At 65.5% G+C, this 22,853-nt stretch overlaps 1 protein-coding gene across 1 annotated transcript in view; it reads left to right on the top strand.

The window, feature by feature from the left end:
- The first annotated feature begins 3,345 nt into the window (after window positions 1-3,345).
- The window catches only part of PLEKHA6 (pleckstrin homology domain containing A6), a 40,304-nt gene continuing 20,796 nt past the window's right edge, over window positions 3,346-22,853 (top strand). The window contains 1 exon segment of the mRNA XM_035346939.1: window positions 3,346-3,883. Within this exon segment, the coding sequence (XP_035202830.1) occupies window positions 3,600-3,883 (284 nt within the window). The 5' untranslated portion in view covers window positions 3,346-3,599.

Below are 22,853 nucleotides of genomic sequence, written 5' to 3'. Positions count from 1 at the left end.
GGGGGGGGGGTCTCCGCACCGTAAAGCCCCCGTGCTTACAGCTGGGGGCTCAGACTGCTGCATCCCCCCCAGCCCTGGGTGCTGGGGCCGGTCCCACGGCTCGGCCGGGTGCTTTGCCGTGGTCGCAGCCAGGATGGGATAAAATCGATGGAGCTGGAGGTGCCTCCTGGAGCTCCTCGGGCACCCGGGCCCTTCCCTGGGCTGCACGGCTCCGTTTTGCTGCCCACTTATTAGCAGGAGCCCCCCCCTCCGGGCCGCGGGCAGCAGCCAGGTGCCGCGCTTGCCGCCCCCCCCCCCCCCCCCCCCCCCCCCCCATCCCCGGTGCGTTTTCGGTGTCTGGCGGTGCCGGAGACGGGGCGCGAGCCGCAGCGGGTCCCCCAGCAGTCAGCCGCAGCTTTGTGGTGCTGCCGCCAGGTCTGGAGGAGCTCGCTCTGCTCCTGGTATCACATGATGGTGCGTCTTACATGAGCCACGAGTCTGGTAAACCCGGCTGTGCTCAGCTCTGATCCGAGCGCTGCTGGAAAGGGTCGGGCTGGCCGCCCCCTGGCATCCCCCCCCCCCGCAAACCTCGCCAGGGCGCAGGGGGGAGGCGCAGCCCCCCGGCGCCCCTCTGCAGGGTCCCTGTCCCCCTTTGAGGCTGTTCCGTCATGCAGGAGGCTCCTGTGCGTGGTTTGGTCCCGACCGCAGCGGGGAGGGGGTGTGTGCCCCCCCCCCCCCGGGTCGTGCAGGGGAGCGGGCAGCCCTGCTGGGGGGCAGGCGCCGAGGACAGCGGGGTGGTGGCCTGGGGTGACGTCCCTCCAGCAGGGGGGCTGTTGGTAGGCACTGCATGTTGCTCTGCAGCTGGCAGTTAGCAGCATCCGCTGGTTTCTCCCAGTTCCTCATGCGCAGGGGGTTTGCATCCCGTTGCGTCCTGCTTTGCATCCCGCCGTGCACCCCGGGGCCACGTGCAGGGCAGAAGCTGGGCACCCCGCTCTCCAGGAGGGATTGCTCCTGCTCCCCTCCCGTCTGCACCAGTCCCTCCTTTGCTCTGTTCTGGGAGGACTGGGGCTTCCCCACGAGGCCCCGATGGAGCCCCTGTCCCTCCTCTGCAGCCACCCGGTGCTGGGGGGGGGGGGGGGGGGGCGCCTGGCCACAGCCCCCACCCCAAGCCAGCCCCTCAGGGAGCCAGAGCTGGGATTAGGACTCACGGAGAACGGGCAGACGAGGCATTAAAATTCTCGAGCGTCTCCTAAAAATCACACAGCGAGCGCAAAGCCTCTCCCCTGTGGCCGGGGCTCTGCCTGCTTTATCCAGCGTGGGGTAGGGCGAGCAGGATGCCTCCATCCCACGCTGGGGAGGAGGCGGCCGTCCCGCCGCACCAGCTCCGAGCACCCCATCGCCTCTCCCTGCATCCCCTGCCGTCCCCTCGGGGCTGGGGCGAAGGGTCCCAACCCTCCCCGGGTGAAGCAAGGCTCAGCGGTCCCGCGGGGTGCTGGCGAGGCAGGCGAGCCCCCGTGCTGGCGCAGCTCGCCGCGTGGGCTCGGGCAGCCAGGCTGGCGCTGGCCTCGCTGGAAAACCGTGTTTTCCTGCCGAGTTCCCATAGAAACCGTCGGGAGCAGCAGCAGGGCCCGGGGACTGAGGCAGAGGAGGCAGGGGCAGGCGCGGGCGAGCTCCGTGCCCGGCGCTGCGGGAAGAGGAAAGGGGGCAGCCGGCGGCCGTGCCCTCCCCGGGCTGCTCCCTGCTCCTGGGGGAGATGCACCAGCATCACCCCATCCCTCCGCAGCGCCGCTGCGTGTGTGCACGTGTGTGTGCGAGTGCGTGTGCCCCCGTGCACGCCGCTGGCCCCCCGCCAGCCCCCGGTGCAGCCAGGCCTGGCACGGGAGGGACGGTGCAAACATCGCCCAGATGGGCAGCACGGGGCTTAATCCCTCGCCGGGCTGCCGAGGCCAGTTTAACCCTTAGCTGCCGGGCTGGGGCTTGGTTTTATTTTGTTTTATTTTTTTTTCCTTCTCCATCTGCGCCCCCAGCAATCGGCTGGGGATCTCTCCTGCCTGTCTCTGCTCGCTGGAGGGGAAAACGCGGCTCCTCTCCGTGCCCTCTCCCGCTCCGGCGTTTGTAGTAGCATCCCCCCTTCTGTTTTCCCTAGCTTGAAACACGATAATCCGCAGCAGGCAGAAATAGCACAGGGAGGAATGCGCCGGCTCCTCTTTAGCCTTGTTTTTCCCCAGCATCTGACAGCTCCGTGGCTGCACGGGGAAGCCCGGCGCTGGCATGGGCAGCACCGCGGCGGTGCCGGGGGCGCGCCGAGCCCCCTGCGTGTGCCAAGACCCCTGCCCCAGGGGCAGGAGGGATGCCAAAATTTGCTGGGGTCGGGTTGGCCGTGCTGGGGCTCGGGTTGTGCAGAAAGGCTTTTTTTTTTTTCTCTCTCTCTCCTGGTTTTTGGTGTGGTTTTGGTTGTGTCTCAGTTTTCGCTCTGCAAGGGGAGAGCAGCTGCTGGGTGAGGTTAGGTGATCCCAGCGGCCGGTTGTGGCCTTAATCTGTGAATTTAGCAAAGCTCTTTAATAAAGATTCAAAGTCACCAACTTCTCAATTAAGGGATGAGACAGCTCTTGATCCGTGTTTCTGGGTCAGCCGGAGAAAGGCCATTTAAGACCTGGCTGATGGCTTGCCTTTGATGTTTCTAAAGGAGACGGCTTTTGAATAAACACCTTGCTGGTGCAGCAGCAGGAAGCCTGCGTGGCTCCCTCACCTCTGCAGCAGCACCCGGAGTCCTGAGACCCGTCCTGAGCCGGGGGAAAGCCTCTGCCCCCCTGCCACACACCATGGGGGGACGCACTGTTAGGTCAGGGCACGCTGGTGGGCAGCAGGCAGAGCCCCCGGCCCCACCAGGGTGCCACTGCTCTGCGCAGCCTGGGGCTGGGTGGGCTGCATCCCGCCAGGGCCCCCGGCTCCCCAGTGACTCTAGGGTGCTTCTAACCCTCTGTTTACTTCAACAGCAGCCGCTCGCATGGGTGTTAATTGCAGGAGCTGGCAAAGCACTAATTAGGGGATAATGAGAAGGCTTTTGTGTGCGCCTGGCGTCCCGTCGACAGACAACCGCCCTGCTCCAAACACGCTGCGCCGTGTCCGTGATCCCTGCGCCGTGTCCATGATCCCTGCCCCGTGCCCTTGATCCCTGCTCCACGTCCACGATCACCGCTGCCTCATCTCCCCGGTGCCGTGCCCGGGGCTGTGGGTGCTGGGTGCTGCTCCCTGCCTGCCCCGCTGCTTCGTCCTGGCACAGCTCGGGTTTTTTTTTTTTCCATCCCTCCCCGCGCCCCCACAGTAATGGGGTCTCAAAGGAGCTGCCTCATGCTGCTGTGTCCTTTAGAGCAGGGGGGTTTCACCTCGCTGCTGCTGAACGGCTCGGATGCAGCTGGGCTGCTCTGAGCCCCCGAGTCCCGCTGGTAATTAAGTGGCCAGCAAAACCTTAGCGGCGCAGCCCTTTGTTCTCGGAGCAGGGAGGCAGGATCCGGCCAAGACGGGGCTCAGGCTGCCCCCCTCCACTGCCACCATCTCCCCTCCCCATCCTCGCAGCGTCCCCGGCCCCCTTGCTGTCGGGAAGGGGCTCAGGGTAGGGGATGGGTGCCCGTGCAGTGACGGAGCAGAGCATCCTCCTGCACGCCGACCCCGCATCCTCCCGCGGCGCGCAGCTCCGGCACCCATCTCCTGCTGCTGCCGGAGCCGCGCACGCCTGCCGAGCAGCAGAGGCTGCTGTTCCTCTCCTCCTGCCTGCAGTCGCCGGGGACTCGCAGCCGGCGTTCCCCTCCTCGCCTTCCTTACGTAAGCAGCGGCAGCAGCACGGCAGCTCGGGCAGCTCAGCACCGCCGGGGCCTGGAGCCTCGCACCGGCCGCTGGCAGCCAGGTAAGGGTCACCCCGCACCACGGCTGCAGTAGGCGAGGGGCTGCTGCTGCCTCGGCCCCGCGCTCTGGGTTTTTGGGTGCCGCACGGCACCGGCGGGCTCAGCCCCGCGGCGGTGGCCCTCCGGGTGCAGCTCCCACCCAAATCCGCCAGGAATGTGCCGTGCTCGGGGCCGGCAGAACAGCCGGGACCAGTCTGGCAGCACCGGGAGCACCGGGTGCTGCCTCCCGAGCCGGCTCGGCCGGTTCTGCGCCAGCACCGCGCTCCCCGATCCCGGGGCACCGGCCGGGCGCCGCGCCCCGGAGCAGCCGTGCAGCCGAGCGATGCAGCGGGCGCCGGGCTCAGCACCTTGCTGGGTGCTGGGCCCCCAGGGGACGCTGCTCGGCGCCGGGCGAGGACGAGGCGTGTGTGCCCGCGGCACGGAGACGGTGCTGGGGCGCAGCGTCCCGGGCGAGGGGGAAGGAGCTGAAAACCTCCACCCCGACGCGTTGCCCCCAGCAGCCCCGTGCTGGGCACCAGGCAGGGTTTGGAGGTGCAGGGTTTGGAGGTGCTGAGCTCCAGCCCGCGGGTGCGTGGTGTGGTGATGTGATCCAGCAGGTGAGGGCTAATTACAGCCCCAAACGGGCTGGGTTCAAAGGGCTCTCCCAGCGCAGGTGATGTGGGTGAGCCTGGCCGCAGCCTGGAGCAGGCTCAGAGTGGTCTGTTGTGCTGTGCCCGAGTGGATCTCGCTGGGGCTGGAGCTATCGGGGGCTTGTCCCAGCCTCCCTCCATGCACTGTGATCTGAGTTTACAGGAGGCGAATCCCCCCTGGATTTGCAGTGGTTTATAAAATCCTTGGCTGGTTTGGAGGTGGCAGGGCTGTGTTTTTTGCATCCCTCGGGTGCCTGGGGCAGGGGTGCAGGATGGGGCCGGGGTACACACGGCAGCGAGACAACGCTGCCAGCTCCCACGGAGGAGCCTTGAAGCATTACCAGGCTCTGCAGGGCAAAGCCAGGGCCGAGGCTGCCCGTGGCCACCCAGCTTTGCTAACTTGTGCGTGGGGTCGTGCTGCAGGGAGGTGACATTGCCCCATGTGCGTGGTCCCCAGCCGGGACCCTCTCCCCAAGGTCCTGCAGTGCCGGGGGGGGCTCAGCCCCCTCCTGCTGAGGGAGTTTCACGGGGCATGGCAGGCTCCCCCAGGCCATCTGCTTTGCGCACTGAAACTAATTTCCCAGCCTTTATTCTTCCGGAGAATTTGAGAACGCGATTGCACCCTTAGGGCCCAGGAAGCAAATCAGGAGATACAAATCTGCGAGTTTCGCGTGCGTCTGATGATTTCCATCGCGCGGTGCCAGACTGCGGGGCCGGGGGCGCTGGGGTAGAGCAGAGCAGGGTCCCAGCACCCCCCTCAGCCCCACGCCGGCTCCTTCAACCCACACCGGTCTGCTCGTAGCGCATCCTCCAGATCCTCCGTGCGAGCGTGGGATTTCTTTTTCTTCCTCTTTCTTTCTTTCTTTTTTTTTTTTTTTTTTTTTTTTTTTCCCCTAAATGCATGTTTTGTGAATGTGCAAATGCAGTGACCTTTCACGGGGGCCGCCCGGAGCTCCAGCTCTGGCTGCCGGCTGCTCTCCCGCTTGTCAGGGAGATGAGGGATGCGAGAGCTACGTGCGAACGCCTCTGGGCTCCAACGCTCAGCTGCGATCGCCGTGATGAGTTCCCAGAGGGGAGGAGAGGGCTCGCTTCCCATCTCTCCCCGTGTGCCGGGAGATGCCAGGCCCTTCACCAGCCGTCAGCGCCGCTGCCTCGCATCCTGTCCCCGTCCCTGCCTCCCCTCCCTGCCAGCTGCAGGCTGTTCTTGCCGTGACCTTGTCCCCGCTGCCGTCGCAGGAGGCTCAGGTGCTGAGCGTCCCTCGGGGTGGGAAGCCGGGGACGGTGCTGGCTCAGAGGGTCCCATCCTTCCCGTGACCGCCGGCCCCGCACGTTGTCCCCTTTCCCAACGTCCTTGGGCGCGAGACAGGGCCGGTGGCCTCCTCGGGGCTGCAGACGGGCCTGGGCGAGCCCTCCGCAGATAAGAACCGTGCCGGCGGGGAGCAGGAATGTCGTGTATGCGGTTAAAGTTCACCTGCTCCTCGGGGCCGTCCCCGTCGTGGAGGGTCTGGGGTGGCTGAGAACTGGGCAGAGTGCCTTGTCCCCGTCCCCAGGTGGCTCTGGTCCATGTTCCTGGTCCCTGATGGCGCTGGGCTCTCGGGGCTTGTGGAGATGCTCGTGGAGATGCTGGGCATCAGTGGGGGCTGAGATGGGGACACGCTGGCTAAAGCAGAGCCAAAGCAAAGCCCCACAAAGCAAAGGACCTCAGGCGATATTGTGGGTGCAGAGAGGACAACCAGTGCACAGGTGGGGAAACTGAGGCACGGAGCCAGTGCGGTGGGATTTATACCGGGAGCACCCTCTAAGAACCAGCACCTCTCTGCTGCATCTTGTCTGTGCTCCGGACTGCTCCCGAGGTTTCCTGGGCTCTGGGTGTGCACGCGTGCAGGATCTGGCACCCAGCAGCCCCATTTCCTGATCGGGGTTTGGGCGTTCCCGTAGGATAATTATTCTGTAATTGCTCTGTAATGAGCAATCCTGCGGCGGGGCTGCGCTTACAAAGGGCTTCCCCAGCCTGGGCTGCACCCCGAGCCCCATCCTCCTCCTCCTCCGCAGGGTCCCTGTGGGTGGGTGCCCCTCGTCCCGGGGGCGGGATGGGGAAATCTGGGGCAGGATGTGCTGGAAAAGGGATTCCTCATCCCCTTCCCACCCCGCTCCTCCCAGCCAGGGGCACTGGAGGGGCAGCTGGGGGCTGGCTGTGTCCGTGCATCCCCGAAGCGCTTGCACCGGGCTGGCACGGAGCCCTGGCACCTACCGGCGCTGCCTTTCACTCCCTCCTGGCACCATCTCCACTGCCTCCAGGGCCCTTTGGGGATTTCCTCCGACCCGCCCTCTCCTGTCTCCGCTGGCACCGCCGCCACCCGGCTGGCGGGCGTCTGGCCGTGCCCGATCCCACTGCTGGGGGCTGGCACTGTTGGGGACAGAGCCGTCCCCTCCCCATCCCCGAGCCCCCGTGGTGCTGCTGGGTGAGCTCCCAGCACCCGGCTCTGTTTTGAACGCACCCTGCAAAAAGTGGAAGAGGCAGAGGCCCCTTCCCAAATCCGGGTTCAGAGGGTGCCGCTGGGCACTGCGGAGCTGCCACGTCCGGAACGGAGCGTGCCTGGTATTTATAGCCGTGGATGCCACGAGGCAAACAAGCGTGGAGAGAAAGGGGTTGTTTTGGTCTTCTTTGTATTTATTTTTTCCAAATCCTCCTCCTTTTAAAGGCCAGGCTGGCTCTGCTAGAGATGGCTCTGCACCCTCTGGCCCTGGGCTGGGGCTGCCTCACGTTGCCCTACCCCCGAGGGATGCTCGTGCCCCGATTTTTGGGCAGCTCCGGCAGCTCCTCTGCAGCGAGAGGAGCCAGGAGGAGAAGCCGGCTGAGGTGGGGTCAGGTGAAGTCCACGCTCGCTCTTGGGGGTTTGCTTTCCTCGGCAGCATCTCCTCTTTCAGGCCGGCTGAGCAGCGCTGATTAGCAACTCCAGCTTTTATTGCGAGCCCAACGCGGCCGCGTGTTGGGTGCCTCTCCCCGTCGAGGTGGAGCTGCTGCCAGGTTGTCTGAGACAAATTGTTTGCTTTGCCGTGTGGTTCGTGTGCCTTTTTTTTTTTTTCCCCCTCCTTCCTCAGTCAAATAGATGCTCGTATTTGGAAACAACGAGCAACTGTTGGAGTGTGAAGCTAATGAATCTTTTAAAGCTCATCAGAATGAGAGGTTGCGTGTGCGCCGCGGGGGCTGGCGAGTGCTTCCCACCGTGGGCATCCGAGGGGCACCGCGATGGGAGGCTGCCGGGGGGGTCCATGGGGTGCGTGGGGCACTTGAGGTCCCACTCTGCTGGGATCATCGGTCCCGTCCCAAGCCCACCTTTGTGTCTGGAAGGGGCAGGGATCAGCTGGTGAGCAGGGGCAGCATTTGGGGCGTGGATGCCGAGACCTTGTGCGGCACCCCTCAGCCTTGGGGGGAGCGCGGTGGGACAGCGGCTGCCCCGTGCTGCAGACTGGAGGAAGGGCTTTTGATAGCGGAGAGGCTGCTCGGAGCCTTATCTTATCCCCCGTGTGCTGGGCTTATCAGCAGACATGCTTGTCCTGGAGATAAGGGGGACCTTGGGTTCAGGCAGGGGCTGGCTGGGGGAACCGATGCTGCGTGTGCTGGTGCTGGGCGGGCAGCGCAGGCATGTGGGGCTGAGCCCCCCTCGGTGGTGGGGGCCCCCCCAGTTTTGGCTCTCTGATGACCAGCAGCATGAAGCAGCTCCCACCCGCCGGGGGGAAGATGCTCCTTTGGTTATGTGGCACAGAAACTCCACGGACGGGCAGGGTGCACAAGGTTCAACCCCATCTCTTGCTCTCTTTAAGCAAAAGAAAAATGCAAAAAAAAAGCCCCCCAAGCCAGGGTCGAAGTCCCGTGGAGCGGCCCTGGGAATTAAATCCCTGCCCGAGGCCGTCTCATCCCCATCGCGCCCAGCGCATGCTGAGTGCTCCAAAGGCAAATTTGCTCTCCCAAAGAATTGTCACAAGATCCTGGGGTCAGGGTGCCGCGCGGGGACGGGTGCTGGCGCCCTGCGCCGCGGCAGCGCTTTGGCGGGGGGCTGCTGGGGTGAGGGGTGGCCCTGCCCTGGGAGGAGCGGCACAGGGTGCTGGGTGGGTGCTGGCTGTATGGGGTCTGGTGGCGGGGCAGGGACCGGCACGTCTCCGCGATCAGGTGGGGCGATGGGAGAGGAGGAGGCAGGTTGTGGGGCGCTCCCCGCGCGCAGCCGGGCCCTCGTGCTGCCTGCTCGTAAACAGGCTGTTTTTGTTTGCGCCGCAGCAGCGCCCGCGGCCGCTTGTGCAACCGGGGCGGGGAAGCTGGCTCAGGGCTCCTTCGGGTTCGTTACACCTGCGACAGAAAATCCTCGGCTGGATCCAGCCCCACGAGCTCGGGGAGCACAGGAAAAACCTGGGCTGGGCTCGTGCCCCCTGCTCAGCCCCGTGCTCCTGGCACAGGGATGACATGCGCAGTCGGGTGATGGTGGGGCCGCCGTGGTTATGGCCGCAAAGAACCTCTCGGTGCCAAGGATCGGCTTCTCCCCCAGCAGGCAGAGCAGCCTCGGGACTCCCAGTTCCCCAGGGTAATGCCCAGGACCAGCCCCACGTCCCCGAGCGGGGTGCACGGCACAGCCCCGCTCCCGCTCGCCCCGCAGGCAGGTGTGGGGATGAAGCAAGCAGCCGCGCGTGCAGCCCAGCCTTGCCGATGGTATGTGGCTGCCCCAGTTCTGGGCTGCAGGTGAGCCTGGAGAATTGGGAAAAACAGGGCAGGGTTTTGTCTTCTCGAGAGCTTCCTCCTGCAGCAGGAAGCACGGCCGCGGTGGCGCTGGCACGAGGAAGTCCCGTGGTGGCACAGGACGGCCGCGGTCCGGTTATTGGCCGCCGCAGCCCTGGCAAGCAGAGGGTTTGCTGAGGGCACCACAAAGTGGGGACGCTCGTGGGCGCTGACCCCAGGGGTGAGCCACGAGCTCTGTGGCACCAGAGCAGTCGTGGCACAAACGTACGGCATCGCTGCCTGACTCAACCAAATGAGGGATGCAAAACTGCTCGTGACCACGGGCAGCCCTTGTGTTGATCCAGCACAGTGCCGAGCCCCTCTGCCCTGTAGTACGAGGTTAGAAATGCACGCTTTTCTTTTCCCGTGCTGCTGACTTTAGCATCCAGGCAGGCGGTGCCCAGCCAGTGCCCACCGCAGGCTCCCTGCCCCTTCCCCAAGACACACCGAGACGCGAGCGCGGATCCCAGTGGCAGAGCTGCCCGAGGAATGAAAACACATCTGAAGCGTGACATAAACCAGCGCCAGGCTCTGCTTTGAGCCTGAGCCAGCACCTTGGGGGCCAGGACTGGCGGCGGAGGGCTCGGGCAGCGCTGGCAGGGGCTCGATGGCGCGGCCATCCCCGGCGGAGGGCTGGCGAGCGCCTGGCGTGGCCGGGAGCAGGCGGGAGTGGCGTGAGAGCCGGCGCGCACGGGGGTGTGTGTGTGTGTGTGCGAGCGCCTGTTTATATACGAAGCAGCCAACCTGCAGTCTCAGATTTCAGCCCTCGCTTATCATCAGTCCTTGCAGCGTTTGGACGTGGCGGCTCTCCGAGGCGGCTGCCGCTTCCCCCTTCCCTGCCTTCCCCAGGGCTCCCCACCTCGGCACCGCTCCCACCGCCCTCCCCACGCCGGGGCTCCCGGTGAGCAGGTACGGTGAGCCGGCCGGGGGTGCTCTGCCCTCAGAGCCTGGTTTGAGTTCGGGGGGGTTTGGGGGACCTGGGGATGGAGGAAGAGCCCCCCAGGGCTGGAGCGAAAGGGCTGGGGTGCCAGAGGGGTCTGTGCAGCTTCAGGGCACCAGCGAGCTGGGCGTTGCTGGAGGACGGCTGCAGAGCTGCACGAGCAGCACTGGAGGGGCTCGGAGCTGACACCGGTGGGCACATATGGGGTGGGGATTTGTAGGGGGGGGGCTGGCAAGCGTAGCCCCAAATATCAGCAAGTCAGAGGCAGCGTGCCCACGGGCGGGCAGCGCGTCCCGCCGGGCACGGCACGGCACCGGTGTGCGCGGGAAAGCCCGGTTGCACTCTGCCAGGGGTTAAACCTAAGCCTTGCGGGGAGCTGCAGGGAAGGTGTGGCGGCACCGATAAGGTTGGCAGGGCTGGGAGTGGGGCAGAGGCAGCCGAGAGGGCCGGGCATGCTGTGAGTACACACGGCTCCACTTCCAGCCAGGATGCGGGCAGGGATCCTGCCCCGGTGGCGGTTCGTTGCACGCGCTGGGCTGGGAAGGGCTGTGCCCGTGCTCTGTGCCACGCTCTGAAGCCTGGGGAGAGCCAGACCCTGCTCTGAGCTGAGCCATTTGGGGGTAATAATCCCCTCCTCGGCTGCTGGGCTGACATTGGGTGTGCGTGGCCGGGGACGTGGTGATTTGCACCGAGACCTGTCCCAGTTTTCCGTGTCTGTCCAGGAGCAGCTGGGTTGTGCGTGGCAGCAAATCTGCTTCTGGGGCTGTGGCAGCGTGTTGTGTTTCGGAGCAGGTGACCGAGCTGTCGCCGTGTCTCTCCTCCTATCTCCAGCACTCTCGAGATAAGGCAGGAAGCATCCACCAGCAAGGTGGGTGCCGCTGCCGGGCGGTGCAGGATGGCTGTGGTTTCCATCCGGATGCTCCCAGCCCCATGTGGGGGTGTCCTGGAGGTGGGAGCGGTCTCCCCGCTGCTCTGCAGTGCTGGAGGGTGGTGGGGTCGTAGCTGGGCCTGATCCTGGCACCACCCTGCTCCTTCCTCCCCTGCTGACAGCACAGTGCAGCAATGAAGAGCTGGTGAAGGACCGGGCTCTGGTCTGGAGCAGAGCGCTCCCTCCTCCTGGCGGGCACGTCCTTTGCTCCGTCCTAATGCCGCAGGGCCACTAATTAATTAATTCTGTGACAAGGAAGGATCATTAGCAGCTCCTGACAATGGCCGGTGTAGCACATCGCTGGGACGTCAGCTCTGCTGTCCCTGCACGGAGCCTGCTCCGTCCTGCTGGGGCAGGAGTGGCACACGGGGAGGGACAGTCCCTCTGTGCAAGCCCAGGGCACGGCTGGCTTTCTTCCACTTAGTGGTCTGCTGGGGCATTAAATCCAAACCTCCCAGTTCAACCCCTTGATTCGCAGTGACTTCCTCACCTCCCGGTCCACAGATTTCAGCCAGATTCGGCTGGGGACCGCGATCTCCACGCGTGGTCCTACCGGGAGGGAGCGGGCAGCGGGGCGTGAGCGGAGCCGTGGCTCTGGGCAGCAGCACGGAGGAGGACGAGCTCTTTCGGCGCAGTTTTTTATCTGCTCCTGAAGCTGTAGAGAATCCACCACGGACACAAAGCCATGAGAAGCAGGAGCTGCTGGGCTGCCTCGAGGTGAAGGTGGGCGCCTGGCTGCAATTCCCACCCCTATCGGCCCATCTCTGCCCTCTGGAAACCCGGCGCAAGCCTCTGGGCTCTTCCCAGCACCATCTCCCTGGAGCACAGCAGTTCCTGGTAGAGGGCAATAACCAGGCTGGCTCATCTCGACTGGGACAAAGATGAAACCTGATGCAACTCCCCAGCCCCTGCGAGGCTCCTCGGGGGGATGCTGCGGGCAGGTGCGGTGCCACGGGACGCATCCCGGCTGCGCAACTGCCGGCTCCAGCCCCAGCTCGGCAACTCCTATCCCTCCTGCTTCCCTCCCCGGGCACGGCTAAGGGCACCGAAGTCCCTGCCAGGCTGCCTGGAGCCGAGAGGAGGCTCGCAGCCTCCCTGGGATGGGGATGGAAGCTACGGAGGCTGTGCAGGGCTGCAGACGGAGCCCGGAGCGCTGCATCTCCCCGCCTCGGCACGGGGAGGGCCGGGGCTGTATTTATTTACTCCATGCCGGGGGAGAAAGGGGAACTGGCAAGAGGCTGGCTTGCAAATGGGATTTCTGGGAAGTGGAAAGCTGGCTCGCCTTCAGCCTGGAACTGTCCTGGTTTCCAATTGGAAACATCCCGCGGTGACTAAACTTCATTCAGGGGAAGAGCCCGTTCCGCGGAGCTGACGCCGCGCTGCAAAACCCGCCCGCGGCATTTACTCCTCTGCGGAGGTGGCAGCGGGAGGGTGACAAGGGAAGGGCTGTTCGGTGGCAGAGGGGGACAGCTCAGCCTCGTGCTGCCTTTGCACCAATACGGGAAGTTCTAAGGGTCCGGTCCTCAGGGGTACAAAGCGTTGGCAGCTCCCTTTGCTTTTCCCCTGGCAGATTTTGTGCTTTTCCCCCTGCAGCTCTCCCCAGATGCGGATGCGGTCGGGGTGCTGGGAACGGGCTGTGATTCACCGGCAGGCTGTGCCCGCCTGCCCCATCCACGGCCCTGGGACAGCGGGGCGTGGTGGGCTGGAGATAGCAATAAACCAGGGCTCGGCCGTCCCAAAGCACCGGCACCGCTGCTGAGCCGGTCCTGGTGGCAACGGCCGGGCTGAACCCCAGGCTCCCCGGGCGTTTAATGGCTTGTGGAGGAGGTTAATGGCTGGATGCGCAACGAGCCCGGTGTTGTATCACCTGCAGGCTGCGCCACGGAGGTGACGGGCGAGCTCTCAGCAGCTCTGATAGGAACTGAGGGCGTCCAGTCGGACCTGCCCGTCGGAGCTGTGCAGGAGCACTGCTTCCTCCACCTATGTATGGGAACAGGATCGCTCTCCCTGGCTCCTTCTCCCATCCCAGGGGTCTGGCAGCCCCTGATGGCCGTGCTGGAGGCTTAGCAGCAGCGGGAGTTTCCTCACTTGGCTGCGGTTTGTGGGGCTGCTGGGGTTTGCTCAGAGCGCCCTGATTTATCTCTGCTCTGGTGATGTATGGGCAGGGCAGCTGGTGATGTCCCCTGGTGCCCGGATGGCACTGCCACCAGCCAGCCCCGTGTCCCCGCAGAGGACAGCCACCGCAGGGGTGAGCTTGGCAAGCACAGCCCATCCTGCCTGGCTCTGTGTGTTTGGTTTGGTCTGAAATCTGTTTGTTTATAAACAAACCGCCAGGTTTGGGGAACTTTGGTTCCTGCTCTGCTTGTGCACAGGGGGCTGGCGGTATGGACACACCAGCAGCCACCTCAGGGGCTTGGGGCTGGTGGTGACAGGGTGGCAGCACCAGGATGAGCAGCAGGTGCTGCCGTGCCAGAGGTGCCACGCTCCGCTCCTGCGGTGGCTGTTCCTCGGCACTGGGAGAAGTTTGGGCTGCTCCGAGCATTGCAGACCCTCTGGCACCCACAGCAAGCTCTCAGGATGCTCCCCACAGCTGTGAGCCGGGCTGTGGGTGCCTGCGGGGACCGAGAGCGTCGGCATGGGGCCGGGCAGCCCGGATCTGCTGCCCGCACCGTCCTTGGGAGCTGTTTGGCGCAATGCACTTGCACAACCGCCACGCGCGCGCTTTTGCGTCACTGCGCGGTTACAAACTGTTCCGGGGGCCTGCGGAGGCACAGGATCAGACCTAAATCAGCGAGTTTCCCCGTATTCTGCCATCGCACCTGTGAGAACACAAGGGAAGCACGGCTTTGCACGAGGAAGGCAACCGGGACAGCAGTCATGCTGCTGGGTGGCACGCGATGGCAACCCGATGGCACGGGAGGCACCGAGGCCCTGACCTGCTCCTGCTGGGGGTAAATCCCCGCGGGGCCACGTGGCCGTGCCACGGCGGGCAGAGCGTGGCGAAGCCCAGGGGCACGCGGCCCTGTTGGCAGAGACCCGAGAGCGCTGCCGGCCTCCAGCCCGCCTCACCGCTGCGGCAGGTGTGGGGCTCGGCGCCGCGCCGGCCCGGCACAGCCGGCTATGCCAGGAATGCGCCGAATGCGTCGGGGCTTGACTGCGGGCGGCCTGGGCGCAGAGCAGCCGCTGAGTCACTCGCAGGGCTGGCAGCGGTGCGGTGCAGCCCGTGAGCTGGGGACGAGGCAGAGCGGCGGCAGCCTCGTAGCCCAAAGCCTCCCCGAACCCGAACGCGTGCAGGAAGCGCCCGTCCTCCCTTCTGCAAGACGGACGAGGGTGGGCGGTGCACCCACGTGGGGCTGCAGTGGCGGCAGCGTGGCCGAGCAGCTGGCAGCGGCGGCGTTAGCAGAGCGATGCACCACGTCGTGCCCCCAGCACCCCGGGGTGCTGCAGGGGTGACTGGCGTCCATCCGAGCACACCCTCTGCTCGTGCAGCCGAGTGCTTTTCCCTAACGGAGGGGCCTCCGGGAGATCCGACAGGCAACAGCAGAGAATTGGTCATTTAGACAAAAATAATTGGGATTTTCTGTGGGGAGCAGCACAACCTGCCGGGTCTGACCGCCCCCAGGCTCATGCTGCACTCCGAGAGTGGGAAGAGCAGCACCCGAGGGCAGAGCCCTCCAACCCCACTGCTGGCAGCAGGAGGGACGCTTCATGCACCCTGCATCACAGCTGGGGGCATTGCACCCTCAAAACACCGACAGCTTGGGGTGTTTGTAAGGAGCTTGGCTCTCCATCCTATGTGTGTGTTTGTGGGGCCACCCCGTGCACGCCTCCCTGGCCAGCCTGGCTCCGTACCCGAGGGTGAGCCCCAGGTGGGGTGGGTGCCAGGGGCTCCCGGCAGGTCCAGGGGGAGGAGGCAGCTCCCAGCCGGAGGCAGCCACGAGCATTTGGGGGTGAAGCAGTGTGATGGGAGCAGTCAGCCTGGCACGGGGTCTGCTGCCCCGGGAAATCCAAAGCCCTGCCCGTATGCAAAGGGGCCGCGCACATCGCAGGCGCGGGGCAGCCGAGCCCCGCTGCAGGCAGATCTTATCAGCCGCTGCATCTGCGCCTATTTACAGCTCACTCCCGTCTGTGGTTTTCTTAGCCATTTGATGGGCTTATATCTTGATTAAAACCATCCCTCCAGCAGCCCTCCGCTTTCCAGCCTGCGCGGGGTGGTGCCGTGCAGATGTTTGGCCAAGGCTATTTCTGAGCACTCGCAGCTCGGACACCCCCGGGGCCGCAGCCGGGGCTGAGCTGCTGGAGAAGCCGAAATTCGCTGCGTGTCGGCATCCGAAACCCTGAGCCGTGTGCTGCCGTGCCGGGGGGGGCTGTGAGTACCTGCAGGGCCACCGCGTGGGAGCGGGGCTGGGCGGGAGCTGGGCGCAGCGGTGGATGCTCCGTTATCCTGGGCAAGGGGGAGAGACGGGGATGGGGACGGAGGTGCAGCAGCCCCCTTGTCCTGGGGGGGGTCTCCTCCAGGGGCTGAGCTTCTTCTGTGCCATTTTGGGGTCGCGGGGGGATGCGGTGGTTGTACCAGGCCAAGAGTGAGGTGTTGGTGTGCTGGGGCCCGGCACGGGATGCTCGGGGCCGCTGCTGACAGCATGGCACAAGGTTAATCATTCAGCGGCTCACAGGTCAGGTAACAGCCAGCAGTGGGAGGGGGGGACGTGTGTCTGTCCTTTCCCCCCCTGCCTGGGGAGTCCGTGCGGGGAGGAGATGTCCCTGCCGTGCTGGGTTAACCCTCTCCCCAACAACGTGCCCGGTCCTTGCTGCAGACGGTGGCGTCTGCTAACGGGGACACGCGCCCTTCCCAGCGCGGAGCCACGGGGACGGCTCTGGCTCTGCTCTTCCAGCTGCGTGCTGCTCACCGAGACCGGCCTGGCAGCACGCTGGGCGCTCTCTTCCTGCCCCCATGGGTGCTGGCATCATGTCCCCTCGGCCAGCAGCCCCAGCTGCTCACCCCATGGAGGAGCTGGGTGCTGGTGGCACCGCAGCGGCAGCCCCGAGAGCTGGGCTGGCCCTGGCACAGCTGCAGGAGCCAGGAGCTGTGGCTGGGCTGTAAACACGCTCAGATGAAGCTACAGCTGCTGGATTGCTTTGGAAATGCTGCTCGAGGAGCTCCTGGACCCCTCCATCCCCAGTCCCAGCAGTGAGGAGGGATGGATGACCCTCAGCTCAGGACACCACGGCAGCGGGGGGAGCGGCGTCCCCCTCCCCACCACGCCGTGCTGCTTGTCAGGGTGCAGAGAGGTCTGGCCCTGTGGGGTGGCTTCTGCCGGCTGAGCTGGGCACGGAGGCAGGATCCGGCCCTCAGGGCTGCATGGGGACATGGAGCACTGCATGGGGACATGGAGCAGTTTGGGGTGCACAGACACAGGACTTCAGAGCCCCCCCAGTGCAGCTGTGCCTGCTTGCAGAGCGGGGAGGCAATAGGATGGGTGTACATGAAGCTGCTCAGTGCTTTGGGGATGGCCACAAACCCCTGGGGGAGCAGAGCCCCCCCGGGAACCCCTCTGCATCCCCAGTGCCAGCGCTGTGGTGACACACAGGGGACTTTTGGGCCACCGTGGCCAGCGTGAGTCGAGGCTGCCTGCCCACGCCGGGCCCAGAGCAACGCGGTGCCGATGGGGTTAAGGCTGAGGTGGCTGTTAATGATTGATACCGACCGCGGTCCCCAGGGCTCGGCAGAAAACCACCCACCGGCAGCAGCAGCACAGAGCCGCCGGCTTCGGCAAGCGGCGTGGCCACACGGTGACACCGGTGAATGCGGTGACCCTGGTGCGTGCGGTGCTGGTGCTGAGCCCCGGTGGCACACGTGGACCATTGTCTGTGGCCAGGGACTGCAGGTGGCCGTCGGGGTGACGGGCGAAGTGCCGCTGTGCCCGTCACTGTCGGGAAGCTGTCGTGATTTCTGTGTGCGGTGGCTGAAGCGGGTGCTGAGGATTTGGCCCCAAAGGATTTCCCCGGTGCCGTAATCCCCTGCTCATGACCTGATCTGCCCGAGGAGGGGCTCGGCTCTGGTTTGTTTTGTTGCCTCGTGCCGGCGATTGCTCGAGACAGGTATTTCTGCGCGCTGGAAGTGGTTTGGTAAAGAGCTTGGAGAGGGGTTTAAAACCTCCAGGGCTGGGGCTGCCGTGGGGCTCTGCAGCCACGTTCGTGCATCAGTTTGGCGAAGGGGGTCCCCCCTGGACTGTCCGTGACCCCATCCCCAGACCAGGCTGAGGGAGGGGGGAGGTCTGCAGAGCCAGAGCGATTCCAGGTTCGTAGGGCGCCGTGGTGTGTGGGGGAGAGGCTGAGGGATTGCCTCCCGAGCCGGTAAATGCTCCTGATGTCTCGTGGCCGCTCGCCCACGCTGGTGCCCTGCCCGTGCCTCTCGGTGCCTGCTGCGGTGCTGCTCGCTGTGCCAGCACCACGTCCTGCCCCGAGTGCCTGGGTGGGCAATTGTATCTGTCAGTGCCACTGCTGTCATCCCCCCTGACCCCCGCTGGGTTGGCTCTGGGCTGGCAGACCCCCCCCCTGGGGCTGGGAAGGATGCTGGGCTGGTGGCATTGGAGGAGAGCTTCCCCATCCCGGGGGGCATGGGGGGCTCTGGGAGCCTGGTGATGTGCGCCCTGAGAAGATGGAGAGGAGGGATGTGGTTGAAGCAGGGCAATGCACCTGGCTGTGCCAGGACACGGAGCTGCCATCTGCCCTGCCCCAAGCTCAGGTCGCTGCTGTCACCCTGCCGTGACGCTCCCCATGCGTCACCCCATGGGTGCTGCCGGTGCTGCGCCCGCACCGAGCCCTGCGTCTCCCGCAGCGCCTCGTTTCGGCCGGGCTGTTCCTCTGGGCGATGCCTTTGCCTCTCTCCCTTCTGGCCCTGGAGCTGGAGTTTCCAGGGAGATAAAACACAAACTGCTCTGCTTCTGCTGGACTCCTCTCCCTGGGCTGGGAGGGGAGGACGGCTCCCCCCCCGCCGCAGGCGATGCTGGCTGCCAGCAGCCGCTTTGTTCTCTGGAAATCCCCTGACTTCCCCGTGCTCCCAGCCATCCAGCACTGCTGAGGCTGCTGGGGGCTTCTTCTGGCCCTGCCAGGGGGCTCAGCCTCACTCCAACCCCCCGCAGGGACCCTCGGACCCCAGCCATGGGGATGTCCCCAGCAGGGCCCCCACCACTCCTCTGCGTGGCGGCGGTGACGTCCCACAGGGGGCTGGGTGACACGGGGCCACCCCGCGGGCCGTGGGTGCGCAGGAGCCACCGTCCTCACGCAGAGGACTTTGCCCAGGCTCTGCCAGCCCTGCGCGGTCAGCCCTGGTCCTGCGGGCGCGATCCAGCTCAGGCTTTGTGCCTTCCCTCCGCTCACGTCTCCCAGGGGACTTGCGCGGGGATTTATAGCGAGGGTGTGTTTGCAGGAGCCGCGGGTAAAGCCTGGCCTGGCCTCGGCTCGCCCCGCAGCCCTCCCGAGGTGCAGGGGGTGCTGAGCCCCCCGTGGGTGCTGCCTGGGGAAGCTCTGGGTGGCGGCGGGTGCTGAGCCGTGGTGCTCCCCGCCTGGGCGCCCTGGTGGCAGCTGACGTGTGTGGTTTGTCACCGGGACGAGGTGACGGAGCGGATGGGTGCTGGCACCCTCCCTCCTGGGGCTGCTCGGCCTCCCTCCCTGCCCAGCATCGCTGGTGGCCACCTCTCTTGGAGAACACTTTTCAGAAGCGCCTGGCTCAGAATAGGGCAGAAAACAGAATTAATCCTTGTGTTTTTCCCCCCTGCTGCACCCCAGAAATGGATGGGGAGCACGGCAGGACCGTGCCTGCAGGAAGGGGGGACGCAGGCGTCCTCAGATGCATCCCCGTGCCGAGCCAGGAGCAGCAGGACCGGGAGCTCGTTGTCATTAGCGTGGGGGCTGCGCTGGCTGCTGGCCCCCGTCCCCGCCTCGGCGGTGCCGGAAACGTTTGCTCAGCTGGGCGGCGGGGCTGGGATTAGGGCACGGATTCGGTTACAGAGGAAAAGCCGGCGGTGCACGGAGCCGTGCGTGTCGGTGCGGGGTGCCGGCCAGCTGGCAGCGTGGTGGTGGGCAGGGAAGGAAGCTCCGCGCGTGGCCACGTACCGAGAGCTGGTTTGTGAGCACCCACGAGGAGCTTTCTCCCCAGGGGCTGCTCTCACCGCAGCGCTGGCATTTCCATGCTCTGCTGAGCCCGTGGTGGCGGGGCAGGCCGGCGGGGTTCATGGAGCTTTGCCCTCCCGTCTTTGCCTCCACCTCCTCTTGTCCCCAAAGCCTTGTCCCCTTTCCCCGCCGTCCCCTCTCTCCCTCTCCCCAGGGCCCCGAGCTAGCCGGCCTCGCACATAACTCTTGTGAGTACAGGGGAATTTGGAAACGCTGAGAGCAGCAATTCCCAAACTTCTCCCCGTCAGCTTTGCTCCTGGCCGGCGAGTCCCCGCTCTTCCATTTGTTCAGCCGAATTCCTGTCCGCTTGCGCTGCCTCCCCTCCCACGGGGTTGTGACCCGGGCTGCTGGCTGGGCCGGGGCTGGCACGGGATGCCGGGAGCACGCACGTCCCTCTTTTATCCCTCTTGGATCAGCTCGGGGTTGGGAGGGGGTTGGAATGGCTGCAGGCTGAACCCCCCCCGCTCTCGGCAGCAAGCAGGAGCTGCGTGGCGGCCCCGTCCCGCTTTCTTCCCCTGGCCTCTCCCCGTGCAGAGGCAGTGGAGGAGCCGAGCCGCTGGCGCTCGTCCCCTGGCTGCAGGCATGCCGCGCCTGCAGAATTCAATTTTTTTATTATTTCATTTCTATCGCAGCCCGAGGAAAAGCCGCGCCGGCCAATGCGTGGAGCAGAGCCCACGCAGCCAGCCCTCTGCACCCTGAGCTGGGCAGCTCCATGTGCGCGGAGAGTCTGCTTTATTACGGCCCGGGGGAAAATAAATCTTCCCCGAGTGTCACCGGTTCCTCGCAGACAAAGCCTCTCCTTTGTGCTCCCGGCTGCAGGATGGGGCCGCAGAGGAGAGAAGAAAGGCCTCGTTTCTTGGAGCGTTTCTAGGTGCTTTGCTCCTAAAGCCTTTTGCTCCTGCCCTGGTCTCCACCTTGGAAGTCGAGGGGGTGGGTTTGCTCTCCCAGCTCCGTGCAGGGTGCCCACGGGTGACGGGGGCGACCCCACGGGTGCTGTGGGCTCGCTGCTTCCTAGGAGAAAACAGATTTCAAGGGCTCAGCCCAGCCTCGGTCGGAGGAGAGGGATGTGGCTCGGGAGGAGAGGGAGAGGTGAAGAAAGGGCTAGAAAAACAGAGGAAGGCGGCCAAAATGCAGGGTGTGTTTGGCTCGGAGCCACGCGAGCCCCTCTCGCTTGGGAGCCGCCTGGATGCTCGCCCCCGAGCTGCTCTCGGAACCGTGTGTGGCTGCTCCAGATTTACACCGGGCCCCTCCGCGGGGCGGGGGCCAGGGGGTGTGGAGGCGGGTGCGGAGCTGAAATTCGGGTTGGGGCGTGGGAGGACAAGGTGCTCTGTTCCCTGTGGCGCGCAGCCAGCCTGGGAGCTGGGGGACGTTTTTAGCCGGCTGGGAGAACTCAGAGGGGTTGAGCCCAGCTTTGGTAGGGCCGGTGGAGAGGAGGGGGGTCAGGGACCCCCTCCCCGCAGCTCTGCTCTGGATTTAGAGCTTGGCAGGCTCCTGTGGCTGGGCGGAGAGGCTGCGCTCCCCTCCTGTTCCCTGCCTGTACAGATAAGAGCCTGCAGCCCCGAAGCTCTCCCACTGCATGCGAGCAACACGAGATGGGGTCACGCATCCCCTGAGCCCCTGCACACTCGCTGGGGAGCAGACAAGGCACCGACGTGGATGTGGAGCCGTGTGCGCACACAAAAATCAATGGAGAGGGGCCTCGCGCCCTGAGCTATGGGCAAGGAAAGGTCCTGACCTCCCTGGGAGGAAAGGGATGGGCTGCAGACAAATTCCAGGGAAAAAAAATCCCTGCCAGGAAGCCAGCCAGCTGCCGGTGAGTGTGCCCCGTGCCTGCACCACCAGGCAGAGCCAGCCTGCCCGGCCGCCCGTGGTTCCTGCCCGCGGGTGCAGGCTGGCATCGCCCGGCATCGCCTGCCTCTTTCCTGCCTCTGCGTGGCTGGGTTGTGCCGGGTGCTGCTCGCACTGAAGGGAGATGCCAGCAAGGGATGCACCCACGCTGAGCCTCGGCCACCGCAGGGTCCTCAGGGTTTGCTCCTGGACGTGTCCCAGCCCTTGTTTGCAAGCGCTAGGGAGCGGTGACCTTCACGGTCGCGGGAAGGGCACCGGGGAGCCAGGAGGGTTTTCCCCCTGGGGAAAGGGTGGGGTTGTCCTCCCTGCGCTCAGCAAACTTTAACTTTGGGGAGGGGGAAGAACAGCAGCACCTGGTGAAAGTTTGTTCTCCAGTTACTGCGTTTGCTCCCTACCTTTGAGAAAAAAAAAAATCAAGGGGAGATTTTGGAGGGTTTTTTCTTTGATGTTAACCCCGAGGAAAAGCCCCAGCTCTTATCTCCTGGGAGGTCTGGAGGAGCTCCCACCCTGGAGCTGCTGCTCAGAGCCCAGGAGCGTGTCTGCTTGCTCCGCCGCAGAGGGAACCGTGTCCATGACCACCCCCAGGCACTGCTCAGCGTGAAATAGCCCGGCTGGGCAGGGAGACGGCGCCTGCTGCAAGCTGGCAAAGCCAGGGTTGAACCCGGGTTAACGGCGGCTGGAGTCACCCCTGAGCGTGGCTCTGCACCGCTCTGCACAGCCCTTGGTGGAGCCGGGGATGGGGCAGGAGGTGAAACCCCGGCGTGGCGGGGAGAGGGGACGTTTGCTGGGCTCGTGCATCTTCCGTTGGCGCTGCCGTTGGGTGAGCCCCAGGTTTGGTGCGCGGCAACGGGCTGGCAAGCGTCCATGGGCCGTTGGGGGACCTTGACCGAGGGTGGCAGGGTTTGGGGAGCTGCTGCGAGGACGTGGGGACGGCCAGCCCCAGGGGCAGGCGCACGGCTGGCACTGCAGCGGGCAGGGTTCTCCTCACACCTTCAGGATGCCAGCAAGGGGAGCAGCGGCCGCACCGCTCGGCTCCTCCACGCCTCTGAGAGCAGCTTCGGCTCAGGGTGCCCCACACAGGTGCGTGTGGCTGCTTCGGGAGCTGTAATCCCAGCTGCGTTGGCACGTCCTCTGGCAGTGCTGGTGACGTGGTTCCCGGCCCCCTGGCAGGGTCAGGGACCACTTGCTCTGGCCGGGGAGCGGGGTGCCAGCACCCCCGAGCACTGAGGCTGGGCAGCGGCGCTGCCCCAGCTCTCCCCGGGCTGACCGATGAGGCAGGCTGCGGCTCCAGGTCCTGGTTTTGGGGAGGAGCAGGTGAATGATGCAATGGTGCTGGCGCCGGGCTGAGCGGTGCTGAGCGGTGCGTCGGGCTGCGCCGCTGTCCCGAGGTGGTCCCGGGGCCGTGGCGGAGCGGGGCCGGGGCGTGATGGGGGCCGGCTGGCTTGCTGCGCTCCGCTTCCTTCTTTGGAGCTTTCTTCGGAGGGGAGGGAAGGCAGCGCTGACATTTCAGCGTATTCTCATAACAGCCGCGGTGCCTTTGCATTGCCTTTGCAAAGCGCCGTGCCCAGGAGGAGGGCTGGTCACCCCCAGTCCTGCCCCCTGGGCCCCCTCCCTTCCCCTGCTGGGGTGCTGAGGGCTCCCCGGACCCCAGCTGGGGGTGCTGGAGCCCCGGTGCTGGCACCCTGCA

This window comes from Oxyura jamaicensis, chromosome 26 (assembly GCF_011077185.1).
Source record: "Oxyura jamaicensis isolate SHBP4307 breed ruddy duck chromosome 26, BPBGC_Ojam_1.0, whole genome shotgun sequence".
Classification (NCBI taxonomy): Eukaryota; Metazoa; Chordata; class Aves; order Anseriformes; family Anatidae; genus Oxyura; species Oxyura jamaicensis.
This window is presented reverse-complemented; position numbering and strand designations above follow the sequence as displayed.